Source organism: Talpa occidentalis, unplaced genomic scaffold (genome assembly GCF_014898055.3).
Source record: "Talpa occidentalis isolate TD23 unplaced genomic scaffold, MPIMG_talOcc4v2.1 talOcc4.10, whole genome shotgun sequence".
Taxonomy (NCBI): domain Eukaryota; kingdom Metazoa; phylum Chordata; class Mammalia; order Eulipotyphla; family Talpidae; genus Talpa; species Talpa occidentalis.
In genome coordinates, this window is record NW_023600993.1 from 13,420,964 (window position 1) to 13,436,939 (window position 15,976).

Below are 15,976 nucleotides of genomic sequence, written 5' to 3' on the forward strand. Positions count from 1 at the left end.
AACTTGAGATCATCCCAACTCTTTTACATTCTGCTAGGGGATATGAGGGAGAAGAAAACTCCTACAGCAGACTCTGTTGATTGCCTACGAAATACCCACCATCACTATCTGCTGGATTTACATAAGGAAAAACAATGGTTGCATTTAATAGAAGAAGAAATGTGTTTTGTGGTTCAAGTTTGATCTCTCACATGAAGTCTGTTTAGACCAACATAGTCCAAGATTGTGTATCTTCGCAGTCCATATTATTTATTATCTTCATGGCTTATATAGCACTTTACCATACATTGCCTCTCCTAATGACAAGGTATATTTTTAATTATTACTTAACGTTCGGTGTGTTTCCTCCTCTTGTAAACTCATTGTAACACCCTCCTTGGACTGCTCTCTGATATTTTTTTACATAGCTATGTCTTAACTTCCAATTTCTAGAATGTGAAGTGAAGTAGATTAGGTAATGTTCAGGTTGTCTATACTTCTCAAAGTAAATATGAATCTGCTTTCAAATTTGTTCTCACTCCTCTGTTATTTTTTCGTTATTTTGTCTGATAAAGGATAGATCAACAAATATCATAAATCATAAATAAAAATAAATTCTTAATAAATTCTTAACTAAACTAAATTCTTAAATAAACCATATGACACGGTAGGAATATATTCAAGTTACCCAAGGGTGCTAGTGAGTGCATGCAGAGGTCAGGGAGCCATTAGGGAGCCTCCCCCCGGACCTGTGAGCTGGCAGGTGGCAAGTGTCTCCTTACATATCCTGTCTTATGCAGGGGTTCCCAGCTTAGACAACTTCATTTCCAGTGGTTTAGAGAGCTTCTGAACCATGAATTAGCTCAGATCTTTGGCCACTGGTATGTAATTATCACAGAACATAGCAAAATGTCTTACAGCTCATCAGCTACTTAAAAAAAAAAAAAACCTTTTAATTGGCTGATGTGCTTGTTTTTATATTTAGTGTTCTCCTTATTTTTAACTTCAGCAAAGATATCGTGGGGAAAGGATTTGGCAACTATCACCGAACAAGACTAGTGGTTCTAAAACAACTAAAATAGTATTTAACAGTCTGATGAATGAAATAATTTCCAGAGAACTAAGTATTGGATGTCGTTTATATTACCATGGAAAATAAAGTATGAACAGTTAAAGTATCAAAATTTCCAATTTTCTCTTTAAAATGAAAAAAATAAGAGATTGGTCAAAACCTGGCTTTGAATTAGGTGATTCCTAAAAGCATTTTTTGGGAATCAAAGCAGAGGGAAAACTGTCTTCATGGAAAAATATCAAACCTCAAAAGAATATTACCACTGGTTATGAAGGAAGGTCAATTTTAAAGCTTCCTACTAGTTTGTTCACATTTCAGAAAAGAAGTACTATGATGTCTTTCATAAACATCAGGCACAAGGCTTAATATGTTCCCTCTTGAAAGATTTAGCTGAGTTTTGTACTCTCATCATATAGCCAAACCATGACCATTAACAGGAATATATGTGACACAACTTCATCTAAAGAAGCTGGCCTGTGGGTTACAGAAAGGCTTTATATGACACATAAAGATATTACCAAAAGGAAATGAGTTTTACAAGCTGATTGTTAGATTCTACAACATAAAGATTATGTCACACCTAGATTAATTTCAAAAGTAATGTCATAGTGATTAGATTAGATAAGAACCATTACAAGCAGATTTCAACATGATTAGGTTACTAGCTACTACTAGATTATCTCTGTTTTGATATTTGTTTTCAACAGCTATGTTAACCTATCGTCAACTGTCATCCATGATTTCTTGACTCTGGATCATTTTTAAAAGATCAACTGAGTCTCAAAATCTGAAATCCATTACCCAATTTTAGCCACTGCAGGCCTAAAGCAAGAGGGGTCTTTGCTTCAATCTCTGGCTACCTATTTGTGAAAGAAACTGAAGATGGTATTAATGGAAAACTATCTTGAATTTTCTTGAGGACATAAAATATCTCTGTATCACACCAAACTGGTTGAGAAATGCAAGTAAAGTGGGCCCGGGCTGGTAGGTGAGCAGTCAGGCTCTGGTGCCTCTGGAGCCAGTCTTGGTGATACCATGCAGCTCCCTTGGTGAATGAGCTCCAGTTGAAGGCCTGCACATTTCCAACTGGGCACTGACAGGCTGTGATAAGCAACAGGCCCCGCTCAGCCAGTCAAGGTTTATGTCTCACTAGTAGTTCAAGTCTGTACGGGTTGGCAGGTGGGCTCTGTTCATTGCGCCAGAGGGGGAAAGAACTGTGTGTGGAGAGGCTGGGAGTGATAATCCATACATAGCCACCCACAACTCACTGGACAAAACTAGTCACAGGCTCTGACAGATCTCAGAGGTCGAGAAGGCACAATCCTATTAAGTGCTCCCCCAAGAATGGGGGAGAACCAGAATTATTTGGCAAAGAGCACTGACTATATACATAATTTTGCAAAATATTAAGATAATCTATTACTTGAAAAACCATGGGATTTCTCTTGAAAACTTCTGCCTACTGACTTTCCACAAGTTAGAAAATATATTAAATTGTGAATAATAATTTGGCATTAGGTTTCTTGGTTCACAGCAGGTCTCTGGAGAGTTAGACTTACTCTATTTCTATTTTTGCTCAACTTCTCAGTTTTTAGTTACGGCATCACTGTAAAGAAAAGTAATTAATTGGTGTTACAGACTAATCCATATGCCACCAAAATATGATAGAATGCAAATGAAACATGTCTTCATATGTCTTCCTCATTTGTTATTCCTTATTCTGGTTCTTCATAGACATGTTTTCTGTACAGGCAGACAGTTCCTCTTCTAGTTTATTATGCCGATACATTCTATTTTTGTTGTAATTTGTAGTTATTATTTTTAATCTAAGTTATATATGTCACACGTTGAAGAGTCAAATGGTTCTACAAGGCTTGTTATGAAAAGCAGTTCTCACTGCCCCACCCTCCACTTCCTGCTCTCCAGAAGCAACTACTTTGAATTGCTTTACCTGTTTTTTTTCCATTTCTATAGCAATAATTGTTAGTACTACTTCTTAATCTCTCTAGAGTATTATGCTTCTTGATTTTCCAGTATGGAAGATGAAGATTTAGCTCTACTGACAACCAATACCTGGCTCTGTCCCTTCCCCCAGCAAAAAAGACAGTTCCCACACCCCATCTTCTCAACAGAATTTTATCATGATTTTGATTAAAGTCATAGTTAATAGGCTTACATGACAATATCCAACAAAAAAATTCTAGCCATGGCAACTTTATATGGTCTGTCACCATCTTTCTTTTTGGGTACATACTTAATTGTTCTTTGGGGTTCCCAATTATCCTGTGTTTTAATGGCTTAGTTTTTATAAAGTTTCCACTAATTCAAACCCAAAATTCACCCCAAGTGTGTAAGTCTCTCAATTTGTTCGAATATATTAGTCATTCTTCCAATTTCATCTTTTTGGAGAAAACTTTCTGAAATCTTCTAATGTGGGAAGGCTACTCTCTGGACACATTCTCTCTACACTATCATTCTGAGGAATCTTTTTTTTTTTTCCTCCACACTTCATTTCTTGTTCTCAATCCTTAGTGTGTGTTCTCATTTTGTAAGGCACAACCTCCTGTGAAATCTGAGTACGGCACATTGTAATAAATAATTGCATCTTGAATGTCTGAAAGTAGTTTTATTTTATACTCCAATTACTTTGGCTAGGTGTTGAGTCTATGTTTGAAGATGATTTTCTCCTGAAACTGGAGGCATTCTGTCCCTGTTTTGCTTCCAGTGGTCCTGTGAGACATCTGTAGCTGTTATTCTAATTCCTCACCCTTGGTTGGAAAATCTTTCTTCTCACAAGTTTTTAGGGTCTTTGTTTTCCAAATTCTGAACTTTTCCAGAGATGAATCTAGCTGTGGGCTTGTTTCTACTTGGGTGGGCTAATCTGTGAATCATTTCAGACTGAAAACTCAGTCTTTCATCAGTAGAAACATTTGTTGAATTGTAACTCTGGTTACTTCCTTCCTTTCATTTTCTCTGTTCTCTCGAGAACTCCTATTTTTTTTTTTTTTTTTTAAAGATTTTTGAGTCTTCTGGGTTGGATCTCTAGTTTTCTTATATTTTTTTCTATTGTATTTTTCTGCCTAAGGTCAGTATTTATGTAGTTTTTTTTTTTTTTTTTTTAATTGTTGACCTTTGCAAAACTTTTCACTCTCCAGCCTGAAGGGTTACACCTACCAATATTCTGGGAAACAAATGGGGTGAGGCCTGGAAATCTCAAAATCAGTATGTGAACATATTCATAACATCCTTTTTAGTAGGGTATTCTCATATTCGAATGCACCTGATCTCTCTTGGCCCAGAGACATTCTGTTTCACGCTTGGCAGAGAATTAAATCTCCAGTCTTCTGTGGAGTAAGGGAAGGCTTCTTGAAGATGCTTCTGACCAATTCTTATATCTTCAGTTTCACTTTCATTTTATTTCCAATTCCTGAGCTTCTGGAGGATTTACATATAGTCTAAATCCAGCAGCTTTTTTGTTTTTATCTACTGCTGACTTGGGTTCAGCTTTCTTAGACTGCTAAGCTAGCTAACATTACCATTTTTGTTGTCAGATAACAGATTTCAGTTGTCTTCTCTCCCGTTTTCTTATTCCGTCAGGGTTTACCTTTACTTACCCCAACTGTCCTTGGAATGGTGCTTTAGGGAGGAGCAGAGCTAACTGCTTTCATTAAGCTACCATCTCTATTTTTGTTTTAATTAATGAAGTACCATTGTTCTACATCTTTGTTAATATTTTGACAATGTAGGATTTCTCCCCTCACGTGCGGCCCTAACAGGTTTCCCACCATCAAAACCTGACTGTCCTCCACCACAGTCCTTTTTTTTTTTTTTTAAGATTTATTTATTTATGCATAGAACTGGGATACAGGCCAGAGATGTGGGGGGGTAAGAGGATTCACCAGAGACAGAGTGGGGAGCAGAACAGGCAGATCTACTGAAATACACTGCTGAGGGAGGAGCAGGTGACAGGAGAGGTCTGCCACGCCATGTGGGTAGCTCCTTGGCCAGGGATTGAACTCATGCTGCAGAGGCTGCAGAGAGCTTCACAGTGTTGTGCTCAACCCCCTGTGCCACCAGGGAGGCCCCCACAGTCTTTTGTGCCCCCCTTTCCTCCACATTCTTATCCCCCCACCCACATCTCCTTCCTTCTTCTCCTCCCCTCTTGGATGCCTCGGATAAAGCCATCATCTTTAAATGCAAGTTCTAATCTGCTCTTTTACAAATTCTAGAATCACAACTCTTACACATTGAAAGGGACCACCACAGAGTATGTCATGAACTCTTCCCGTCAGAGTTGTTTTGTTTGCAGAGGTGGTTAGTTCACCAAGAAGTTGAGGGTCTTGCCCAAAGTCACACACACTCATACAGAGCATACAGAGTGTGGTTCAATGTACCATAAATAATTACCTCTCAAAGGTTTTACAGGTTTTTTTTTTTTTTTCTAATTTAGGGCTTTTTCAACAAAAGCTAGATCCTTTTCTGTAACACGCAACATTTGCATCCTCTTCTGGTAGGCAGTGAACTCTTTAAACTCCAATATTAGGTGCTAAACTAGCCATGCAATGGGCTAAATGCCTTTTTTTCTTGCAGAATTGTCCCTAAAAATTTCAGACAACTGTATATTTAAAGCGGTTGATATGATTTAGATATTTCCTTTTGAGTAATGCATACAAAGAATCTTAGAGAGCAACTATCAACATATTGTTAGTTACGCAAATTGAAATGTAATTTGTAGAACTTTAAAACAAGTGATAATTATTTTTAATTTTCAAGAAATATTTAAAACTAAGACAAAGTTTGGTTTGTTTTAAGTTGCCTTACTCTACTATTTAGTATAGTGTTATCTGTTACATTATAGGAAAAAAAAAACAGGCTTTGGTGAAAGGGCATATGCAGAGGAAAAAAAAGGACTGAAGTTTGAGATTCCACACAGTTTAAATTGGTGCTTCCCATTTAGTATAACACAGACCATGGCTGAAAATATTACTAAATAATAATGAAATGAAAATATTTTGCTGAAATAATTCAATTTAGTCTGTAACAATTTTAAAAGCTTTACAAAAGCAAGGAACTAACAAACCTTTAGCAAATACAGAACTGGAGGAGAAAATGAAGGATAAAAAGAAAACCAGTTGTAAATACTTACAGATTCTTTTCTGCCCATAGTTTTGCTGTGTGAGCGGGAACGGGAGATGTTGCTAAAAAAGGAATCCTTTTTAGTAGCTGATGAAGGTGGGGAGCCCGTGAATTCCCTTCCTCCAGGCAAACTTTCAATGCTTGGAGATGAGCTGATGTTTTTAGAACTCTGTCCTGTAAGAAAAATTAAGTGCAATAATGAAACACCAGACTCTTTCACTGAGAATTCATTGCTTTTAATAAATGATCGATAATGATATTTCTTTGTTCAGTCAACATAATGACATCATGGAGCGTTAGAATGCATGCATTTTTATGTATCAGAATAACTGCCTTTTTTTTTTAAAATGATGAAGTAATGCTATTGTTTTCTACATGTAATTTATATTCTAATAATAGCCCAAGTGCTGCACACATATAAAAAATAAAATAATCAATTTTTAAAAATCACAGGTTAAATGACTGGACTTTACCCCACTAATGGAATCATCCTTTAAAACAGAAGCCGGAAACTACTATACTGAATGTCATATCATTATTATAAAAAAACTAAATCCTGCATCAGTTTTGCAAAAGAGCCTCTTCTCTTTTCATTAATTCCACAACAGATACTATAGATGGACTATAGGGTCACCTAGATGCAGTGGAAATGGCACCAAGTATGGCTCACTGGGCTTCTTTCTAGACATGTCCCCACATTAAAGTGGGTGCTTCTCATTTGGGGTCTCCAGCAGTGCCTGTTTCGTGGAATGGTTCTGCAGCCACAAAGCTCCCTTTGATGGTAAGTCCTGCTGAGATGGCCTGGTAGGTAGAATTGACCACTGCCAGACCTGTGCAGATCTCACTTAAACAATGGGGATAGCCTTATAAGACTGTTGTGGGCACTTCAGGACCGACCAATGAAAATACTTGATATGCATTCATTCGCTCAACTGTTAATATGAACCAGACTCTTAAGGGTGCAGGGAAATAGTGGGAACTAAAACCATCAAAAATTCCATCCTTCAAGTACTTTCTAGTGAGGGGAGACTGACAAATATATCATATATGTATATACGATGTATTAGATGTATATATGTATTTATGATGTAACCATATATGTATATATGATTAATCAGGTAATCAAAACATGATTTTAGATGGCAGAGTTATAGAAAGCACTAAAGAGGGATTTGAGTGCTGCGATTTAAAATGTCAGGGAAGCTGTCACTGAGAATTCAGGTCCATGGATAATGGATAACTGAGAATGAGCATTGTAGGAGGGTTCCAATATTTCCACCCCTTGTTAACACTTATTACTGACTTTTTATTTCAGCCACCTCACTAGGTATGAAGTGGTATCTCATTGTGATTTTGATTTGCATTTTCCCAGTGCAAATGACTAATGATGTTGAGCACCTTTTCATACACTTATGAGGCATCTGAGTATCTTCTTTGGAGAAATGTCTATTCAAATCCTTTGGACAATCTGAACCCCAAGCATGGTGGGTGACACTGCGGAGCTAGGATAAAGGACAGCCGGGGCTCAGTTTGGAATACCTGCAGAGTACTATATAGGCCAGCACTGCTCGAAGGAAATGCAACGTGAGCTACAAAGAGGATTCTTAATTTTCTTTCTAGTAACCATATTTAAAAAATAAAGTGAAATTAATCTTAAGTGTATTTTATTTAACCCAATATATGCAAACTATTATCATTTTAACATGCAATCAAGCTTGTAATCAAAACAAAAAAAATTATGGAGCTACTTTACATTCATTTTTAATATAAGTAATTCTTGCAAATCCAATTCATATTTCATACTCAAAAATATATTTCAAGTGCTCAGTGGCCACATGTGGCTGGGGAGAGCATATTGGACAACACAGACATAAACGAATGAATGGTCTAATTTCTAAATGGTTTTCACAAAATGCAGGTCAGTATATTTTAGTAAGTACTATAACAAATAAAACCACAATTTATGTAGGAGAACTTTTTTAGAATACCTGCTTTAATAAATTAACTTATCAATTATTTGCTGGGTGAGAATAAGTAATCCAGAAAGAATCTGAAAGCAATTTGTTCCCTTCAGGGGAAATAACGTCCATAGATTTCCTCTGCAGCTATTATTTTGCTTAGCACTACATTTTCAGAAATAACACTAAGGTCAGCGCTTATAAGAAGTTATCTTTGAATTACCAAATTCTAAGTGACTGGCAGTGTTATTAACAGTGTTCTTGGTCTACATTTTACATAAGAACCTTGTACAAAATACATTTCCCCTTAATTACAAAAACTGCTTTCTAACATTTTTGTGCTGTTTGGGAACAGGAGTATTCAGACCTTAAAAAAATGGAGTCATAAGAAGGTGACCCCAAGAGGATGACGGTACTTCCTCTGGAGATCTGTAAGAAAGGTCCAGGCACCTGGAGCAGTCTTGCTTTGAGTCGAAAAAAGGACTCAGACTTCCCTGCCCACTTCGCGCCTGGTACACACAGGCCATGACAACCCTGGAGTGGCAATGTGTGTATGGATGACACATTCCATCACCAAGGCCTCACCTGGACTCACCTGGACAGCCCCTAGCTGAAGGGGCAGTATCTCAGCTTGTAGCCCAAAGCTGCAATGTTTAGGAGCTCTATAAACCTTTGAAGGTCTTTAACTGATGGATCAACATCAATCATTTCTTCTGCTGTGCTGTAGTTTCAAGACTAGTCTTAGAGGTACATGCTTAAATATATTGCTGGACCGGCCTGCCCATCTCCCACTTCAGGACTGTGGCTTCCCTGCAGCAGGAGCCTGGTTGCTGAAGGTGGGCCTGCATGACTTCCCCTCTGCCAGCAGCCTGCAGCTGAAGAGAACTCCTTTGCCCAGGCCGTGCCCCTCTCCTGATGTGCCTAATACAGTGGCCGGCTCCCTTGCTGGGGCAGACAATGTGAAGGGCACCCTGGGCCCAGAGATTCCAGCAGCAAAGGCTGTACCCCTTCACTTCAGCTCAATGCTGCTTCTGTCACTCCCAGGCTCACATCCTGAGGCTGCTCTCCAAAAAAGCTTCCTACTCATAGACCTTAGTTTTACAGTTTCTCAGAACTGCTGACCCAAGACAAGTATTTAAAATTATTTTATAAGGCCTTCTTAAAAATATTCTCACAGTCCCATTCTTAGTTTGGCATGCAGTCTTTCATTTATACCCAAACCTGGGGACACAGGCCCTGCACGGACTGAGCTTAAGGAAGGCCTCTGGGAGCTCCATGGAGGCCTGAGGAGGGTGGAGTGGGGAGGTGGGGGTGGGAACAAAACAGAAGCTTCCAAAATAGCAGTCCAAGCAAAATACAGATGAGTACATACTCCAACTACCTACACTTCAGGTGATAAACGTTAACACAGGTGTATATACCGCTATATTCTGGAAGCACCATGAAGGAATATTCCATTCTCTCAGGCAGTGGAATGTGTACATGAAATCTTAAAACCTGAAGAGTGGGGAGGTGGTGCTGGTGCTGGTTCATTTCTGGCAGAGAACAGTCTTTACCAAGGCATGTAGACTACTGGGGCCACCGAGCTCGATGAGAGGCTGATTAAAACCATTAGCACTTCCTGTCATCCATATGTAATTGAAAATGACACCAAAACCCATGTGAAATGAGGTCAGGTCCCACAGAGTGCTTCGTTTTCATTTGGCGCTGACTGCAGTGGCTTTCGGGGATAGTGGCGGGAGGAGGGAATCAAACAAACTCTTTCTAGAAGTTGCAGGCATACTAAACAGGAGCTTAGCTTCCTCTTGGTCCCCTAGCTCTGGGGGTGGGGAGAGGGAAGGAAGCGCGAGGTGAGGCTTTCAGAGCAGGGACAGTTGTTAAGAGGAGTGCCTTGTTCGGAGGCTAAGGCCTCTGGCCTTTATCTTGTTGGTAGATGACGGGACTTACTGCAGATCTGAAGCAGGGAAGCAGACTGAGGGTTACAGAGCTTGCTTGGATGTGGCATCTCTTGCACTGCCCCAGGGTAGAGGTTAGATGGGCTTACACCAAGGCTGAGGCGGTAGATAGGAGAGGTATTGAAAAGCAGAATTCCCAGGGGCACCTGATGGGTCAGACACACCTAGACTGAGGTATGAGCTCAGCTGAGCTGCTATCTAGCTGTGGGCCTTGAGCAAATCATTGACTCTCCACAAGCAAGCTGTGCTTCTCATCTGTTAAGTGAAGCACCTGCTTCACACGGGCTGTGTGGTGCCTAGTATGTGAAGAACTCAGCAGGCGTAAGCCGCATCGAGCCAGGCTGAGCTGTAAATGCAGAGCAGGTAGCGTGATCCACAGCGCCCCTGTGCGAGACCAGCTGGTCCGCCGTCTTCGGGAAGGTTTGTCCATGGGCTGCACTTCTTAGTGACCTCCAGTCGTCAGCCAACAGGCTCTAGGCTCAAAGACCAGACCCCTGCACACAGATCCCCTGCTGCTTGCTAAGCTGTGCGCTGGTATGAGCTGGGTTATACCTTTTCCTCAGTGCACAAAGGTACTGCTGGACTAGCGAGAGCGGCATGTAGGTGTAAGGAATCTTTCCTTCACTCTCTCCCTTTCTGGAACAGTCAGTAAAAGTTTTGAGTCCCAGTTGTCATGTGTCCATGGAGATTATCTGTCAGGAGTCTGAGTTGATGAATGAGCTTTCTAGGCGTCAGCAAGGAGCCCTGACTACAGAGTGGCTAGGAAGGAGGTGAGAGGAAGGAGAAAATAATTAGTCAGCTCCTGCCATGTACCCTGAAGAACATGCTCATGATCTTTCCCTCAAACTCAATGGGAAATCAGACAGGGACTGGGTGTCCCCCTAGATAGACAGGCACAACCCCTGTAAACCCAGACCAGCTGAGGGAGTTGGCCACAGGACACCCAAAGGCAATATGTTCAGACCAGGAATTCTGGAAGGTCCCAAAAGAGCAAAAGGGAACAGCTGGAGGCCCAGGGCCTGAGTCACTTTACACAGTGACTCAGGAGAAAGAGAGTTTCCGGGCCTTACCTGGTAGTATTTCGTTAACCTCACAGACTTGAGTGACAGACAGCAAGAGGGATGAATCTATTCATGAAAACATTATATCTGGTGCCATAAGAGTGAAGCAAAGCAGACTGTCTCCAGGGTCCCCAGCCCAGCCTGTTCTAGCCTGACTAGGGGTTGCTGGATCCAGTGCTGGCAAGCCGACGTGGATTTATAATATCAGACGGATTGTTGAGAAAAAGAAATATAGCAGTGAGTGTGCTCGTTCATAATTTGACTTTGAAAACTTAAGAGGTTGGGGCTTCCCCGGTGGTGCAGCGGGTTGAGTGCTGCACTGTGAAGCTGTCTGCAGGCTCTGCAGCACTGGTTTGATTCCAGGCCGGCCAGGGAGATACCCACATGGTGCGGCAGACCTCCCCTGTCTCGCCCACTGCTCCCCTCAGCAGTGTATTTCGGTCCGTCTGCTTACTCTGTTCCCTACTCTGTCTCTGGTGAATTCTCTCACCCTCCAGTGCCTCTAACCTGGACCCCAGTTCTTGTATAAATAAATAGGTCTTAAAAAAAAAAACAAACCAAAAACACCTAAGCGGTTTCCAGGGAATCTCACAGAGGTGCCACCATTACCACCAGAGCAGGGGGCATGTGATGTCTTGTACCACCCTCACAGTAGCTGTTTTCTCTCTCGGCAGGTGAGAGATTGAGTGACCTCCCTAGGCCGCCCAGCAAGGCTATGATGGGTCAGAATTCAAGCCCCGTCTGACTCCAGAGCCCATCTGAGCCAAGCCGCACCACTTTGCTCCCCTAAAAAGGGCTGTGCCAAGTGGGCTGGAGGAAGGGGGGCTGCAATTAGATCAAAGAGAAAAATGGAATGAGGTCTTGAAAAATAAAGGGCAAATTGATATTGTTCTCAGCCCAAAAAAGCTCATCTATTCAATGTCTCTGGGAATAGGTGTTCCACAAAAATGTATTTTCTAGCTAACTGATGTGTCTCCATATCTGTTTTACATACTATATTTCTCTTCCTTCTTAAAGTGATTATCTAGAACACAATGAAACTGTTTGTTCTGTTTCAGGATTATCATTTCTCAACAACAACCAGAATGAGCAAGATGGGGTCACTGACAAGGGTAATTTTCTTTTTTTTCAGTGTCCCCCTGCCTCTTGTGAGCAGGCGCTGTCTCTCTTCTCTGTTGTTACTGGGTCCTGCTCTAGTTGACTTGACCTCCCTTTTCTCGGTTCTACCAATTTGCTGCCATCTGCTGCGGGACATTCCTGGAAGTATTTTCATCTTGAAGATCCATAGGGAAAGTCGTATCTAGGCAGGAGAGCTGTTATCACATTAGTGTGATTGCATGTTACTCCCCAGTTTAAAAAATAGTTCCTCTCAGGGAAATGAACAGGCAGAAAGAAGAGGGAAGAAGACAGTTGTTTTTCATCTGTTTAATGCTCTTAATTAACTGGGGTTATCTAATGATATTTGTGTTTTAGTTTTACCTGGAGAATTTCAAGTGGTTAATCTGGATAGGGATTCTTTGACCTTTTTCTCTATTTCTCACAACCACCGTATAAATAATTATATAATGATCATCTCTGTGCATGTGTATATTTATATTTATGTGCATAACCGAAATATAAACACTGAAGTATAAATTTTAAAAATTCCTATGGGAATAAGTTAGGAAATATAAATTTGTTAATTAATGGTCCCTCCCTTATAGAATAAAATTCATATACTTCTGTTGTTGGGAATTTTAAGTTCCCTTTGGAAGTAGTGTCTGTTTGGGTATTTGTATGTGTGTGTGCTGGTTTTTAAAGCTTTTTAGTTTGTGAATAAATTCCTAAATATCTCTTGATAAAAGTTTCAATTTCAAAAAGTACAATTTCCCAAAATAATTTTGCAGACATCTTTTGAGTTAAGTCTTAAAAATGAAAAACTCCTGTGACATGTTTTTACAGCTGCAATCTTTGCTGAGATATAAAATGGAACTTCCCAACAAAGAAAAAAATATTGATTGACCTTACTTGCAATTTATGTTCAATGTTTTTCTTTAAAAAATTGGAATCTATGTATTTGTTGAAAGGCAAAGATGAAGGTATGAAATCTCATGAGAAAAAGAGTATATATACTCAAAGAAACATGAAAAGTACTGATATTTATGTCTTGAAATTTACTCATGACTTTGAAAAAAAGCTACTTGGTAAAGTTTAACTTGTCCTATCCCTGACAAGTATCTACTCCTTGTCATACAAATGACAAGTATCTACTCCTGCAATATTATACGGGTGCTGACTGCAGTCGGTTTGGCACCTCTGATGAAGCTCTCCAGCTCCTAATATTATTGTTCATATTGAGAACACCTTGTTAGAAACTTTTTTGTTGCTACCATTAACTACCTGGACTCCCTTCTACTTCCCCTTGCCTCTTGACACTCTGCAGAAGTGTGGGAAAACTCAAAGTGACCTCGAAATCAGGGTAGGTATCAGTTCACTGTCTCATCATCATTGTCATTATCATCGTAGATCAAAAACATTTGGGGAGGGGAATCTCATGTCAATAAAGCAGCTGTAATCTTCCCTGTGGGACTGATACACTCTTTGTCATTGCATGGCAGGCAGGGGAAATCTTGAAGAGGGTAGCCAAGAAAAGAGCTGGTACCTGTGTAGGCCTGCCTGGGTATCTAAAGCACAGGCTGATATCATCACAGCAACCTGGTAAAGCTGAAGGGAAAGCCAGGGGCCAACAGAAATTGTTTGGTACATCATAGGCCAAACTCAACAAATACTTGCAGCATCAGTGAATGAGATGATCACACCACGTAATACTTGAACAAAGCCATATAACCTTCCTCTTCAAGATTCTGTTAAGACAGCCACACTGGCCATGTGGTCCTGGTCAGTGGAGAAAGGGCCGCTTGCTTATTCTGACTTCTATGCTTCTGACAGAGGTATGGACTGGGCGTCCTGCGCCAGGCATCTACTCTGGAGCAAACTAACTTAAAAAGCTAGCAAACTAATTTGGGGATTTTTAAATCCTTGTTTAAAAGTAGTCTGGGGTGGCTCAGATTTTATTTTTAGGAAACAAATTTAAGTCCTATGAATCCTCACTTTATCATGCAATCCATTAATATGTGCTCCTATAACTGCACTAATTGACAAAACTAAAGAGAAATCATTTGGCAATTATCCGCCTATACTGCCACCTTTATTATATAGATCACTTAGTAGATACCAACAAGAATGAATAGCAGCTTGCCATGGAATCCTTGAGCTGAGAAAGCTCTTAAAGGTCAATTACCAAAATATGGCAGAAGTTTTACCTGTGAAGAACTATACATATAGAAGTAAGATCTTATTCCTCTATTGTGGCTGTGTGTGTGTGTGTATGTGTGTGTTTTTAAAGTTAAGCCAACACATCATTCATCTCCTAATTACAACATCTTTTTCTATTAATTTATAAAAAAGTATGAATATTTTAAAGACTTATCACAACAATAATTTAATATTAGTAGCATGACTATATTATGCGGATACTTAAGAACAACATGATATGAGTTTTAATTAATGCTGCTATCTTATTAGTCTGAATTTGAAGTTTTTTAAAGTTAGTCTAGGCTATCATTTAATAAATCCTTTCTATAGTATATTTATTCTAAGTCTATGTCATAAAAGATTAATGTAGCAACTTTAAATATTTTTGTTTTTAAAAATCGCAAAATACGATATACAACTATTTTGTACTTCTTAAATTTCTTTCTAGATTTGAACAAATGATTATGGCATCAAAAGGATATCTTTAAATTTTAAATCACTGCCAATTACTGTATACAGACAACAGACCTGAAATATTTTAATGTCATTCACACTATAAAGCCTGTATTTAAAAACTTATTTCAATAATGTAGTATATTCAAATGTTGATTTAAAATGTTGTGCACCCAAAAACCTACACATAATGTTATAAGCATGTTGTTTATAACATTAAAAGGAAAAAACTTATTTCAAAATCAATTTGTAACTCTTTTAGGTAAAATCTCAGTATCTCTGATTAATTCACACAATAATGTGCATACAAACATTATATCAATCATCTGATTTCAAAGCTAATTTATCAAATACTGTCACAGAACACCTGTGCAACAAAAAGAACACTTGGCTGCAACATAAAGTGTACTGTTAGGATAATCATAAAATATAAGATGATTATGTTTTACAAGAGACTGGTGCAGACTTAATAGAAAACTCACACTGCAGTGAGATTTGGCATCATCAATGTATGACATGAAAGGGGACTTTTGTTCTACACAACATTGCCACCCAGTGGCTGAACGATGGTAGTGAACCGATAAACAGTATGAAGGAGGGTGAGCAAAGGAAAAAATGGAGTTTTGGTGATGATAATACTGCAGGCAAAGAGAGATACTACATTGCCATGTAGCTGTACCTTGGAGGTCAGTTAGAGTCTGGACAGGAACAGAAACCTGAGCATCGCTTCCTGTAACTACATCGCCTGCATTTCATAAAAAAAAGTAATTAGATTTCATAAAAAGGAAAAAAAAATCAACTTTACTTTTCTCATACTTAATACTATAACACTTTATCAAGGTAATTACTAAAAATACACAACAGAAAAGACAGAACAACATCAGAAAAATATAAAATCTGTTTAAAAGGAAATAATTTTTAAAATGTGCTCCTAAACAGTTTTTGTATGTGCTTTTCTTGAAGAAAAACGAACAAGTTTCTAAAGTATAGGAAACGTTAGCAATCAAAAGATTTTGCAGAGCAGATTTCATTATGCTACAGATATTAGTGTGATTTTATATTTTTTTG

General features: G+C 39.1%; 1 protein-coding gene across 5 annotated transcripts in view; it reads right to left on the reverse strand.

The window, feature by feature from the left end:
* The window catches only part of TBC1D5 (TBC1 domain family member 5), a 378,633-nt gene that overhangs the window by 38,528 nt on the left and 324,129 nt on the right, over positions 1 to 15,976 (reverse strand). For 4 of the 5 annotated variants that reach the window (XM_037524823.2, XM_054691119.1, XM_054691087.1 and 1 more), the window contains 2 exons: positions 15,588 to 15,653; positions 6,198 to 6,361 (listed from right to left, as the gene is read on the reverse strand). In XM_037524823.2, coding sequence (XP_037380720.1) covers positions 6,198 to 6,361; positions 15,588 to 15,653 — 230 coding nt within the window. The remainder of the gene's footprint in view (positions 1 to 6,197; positions 6,362 to 15,587; positions 15,654 to 15,976) is intronic. The other variant, XM_054691161.1, reaches the window with a different exon arrangement.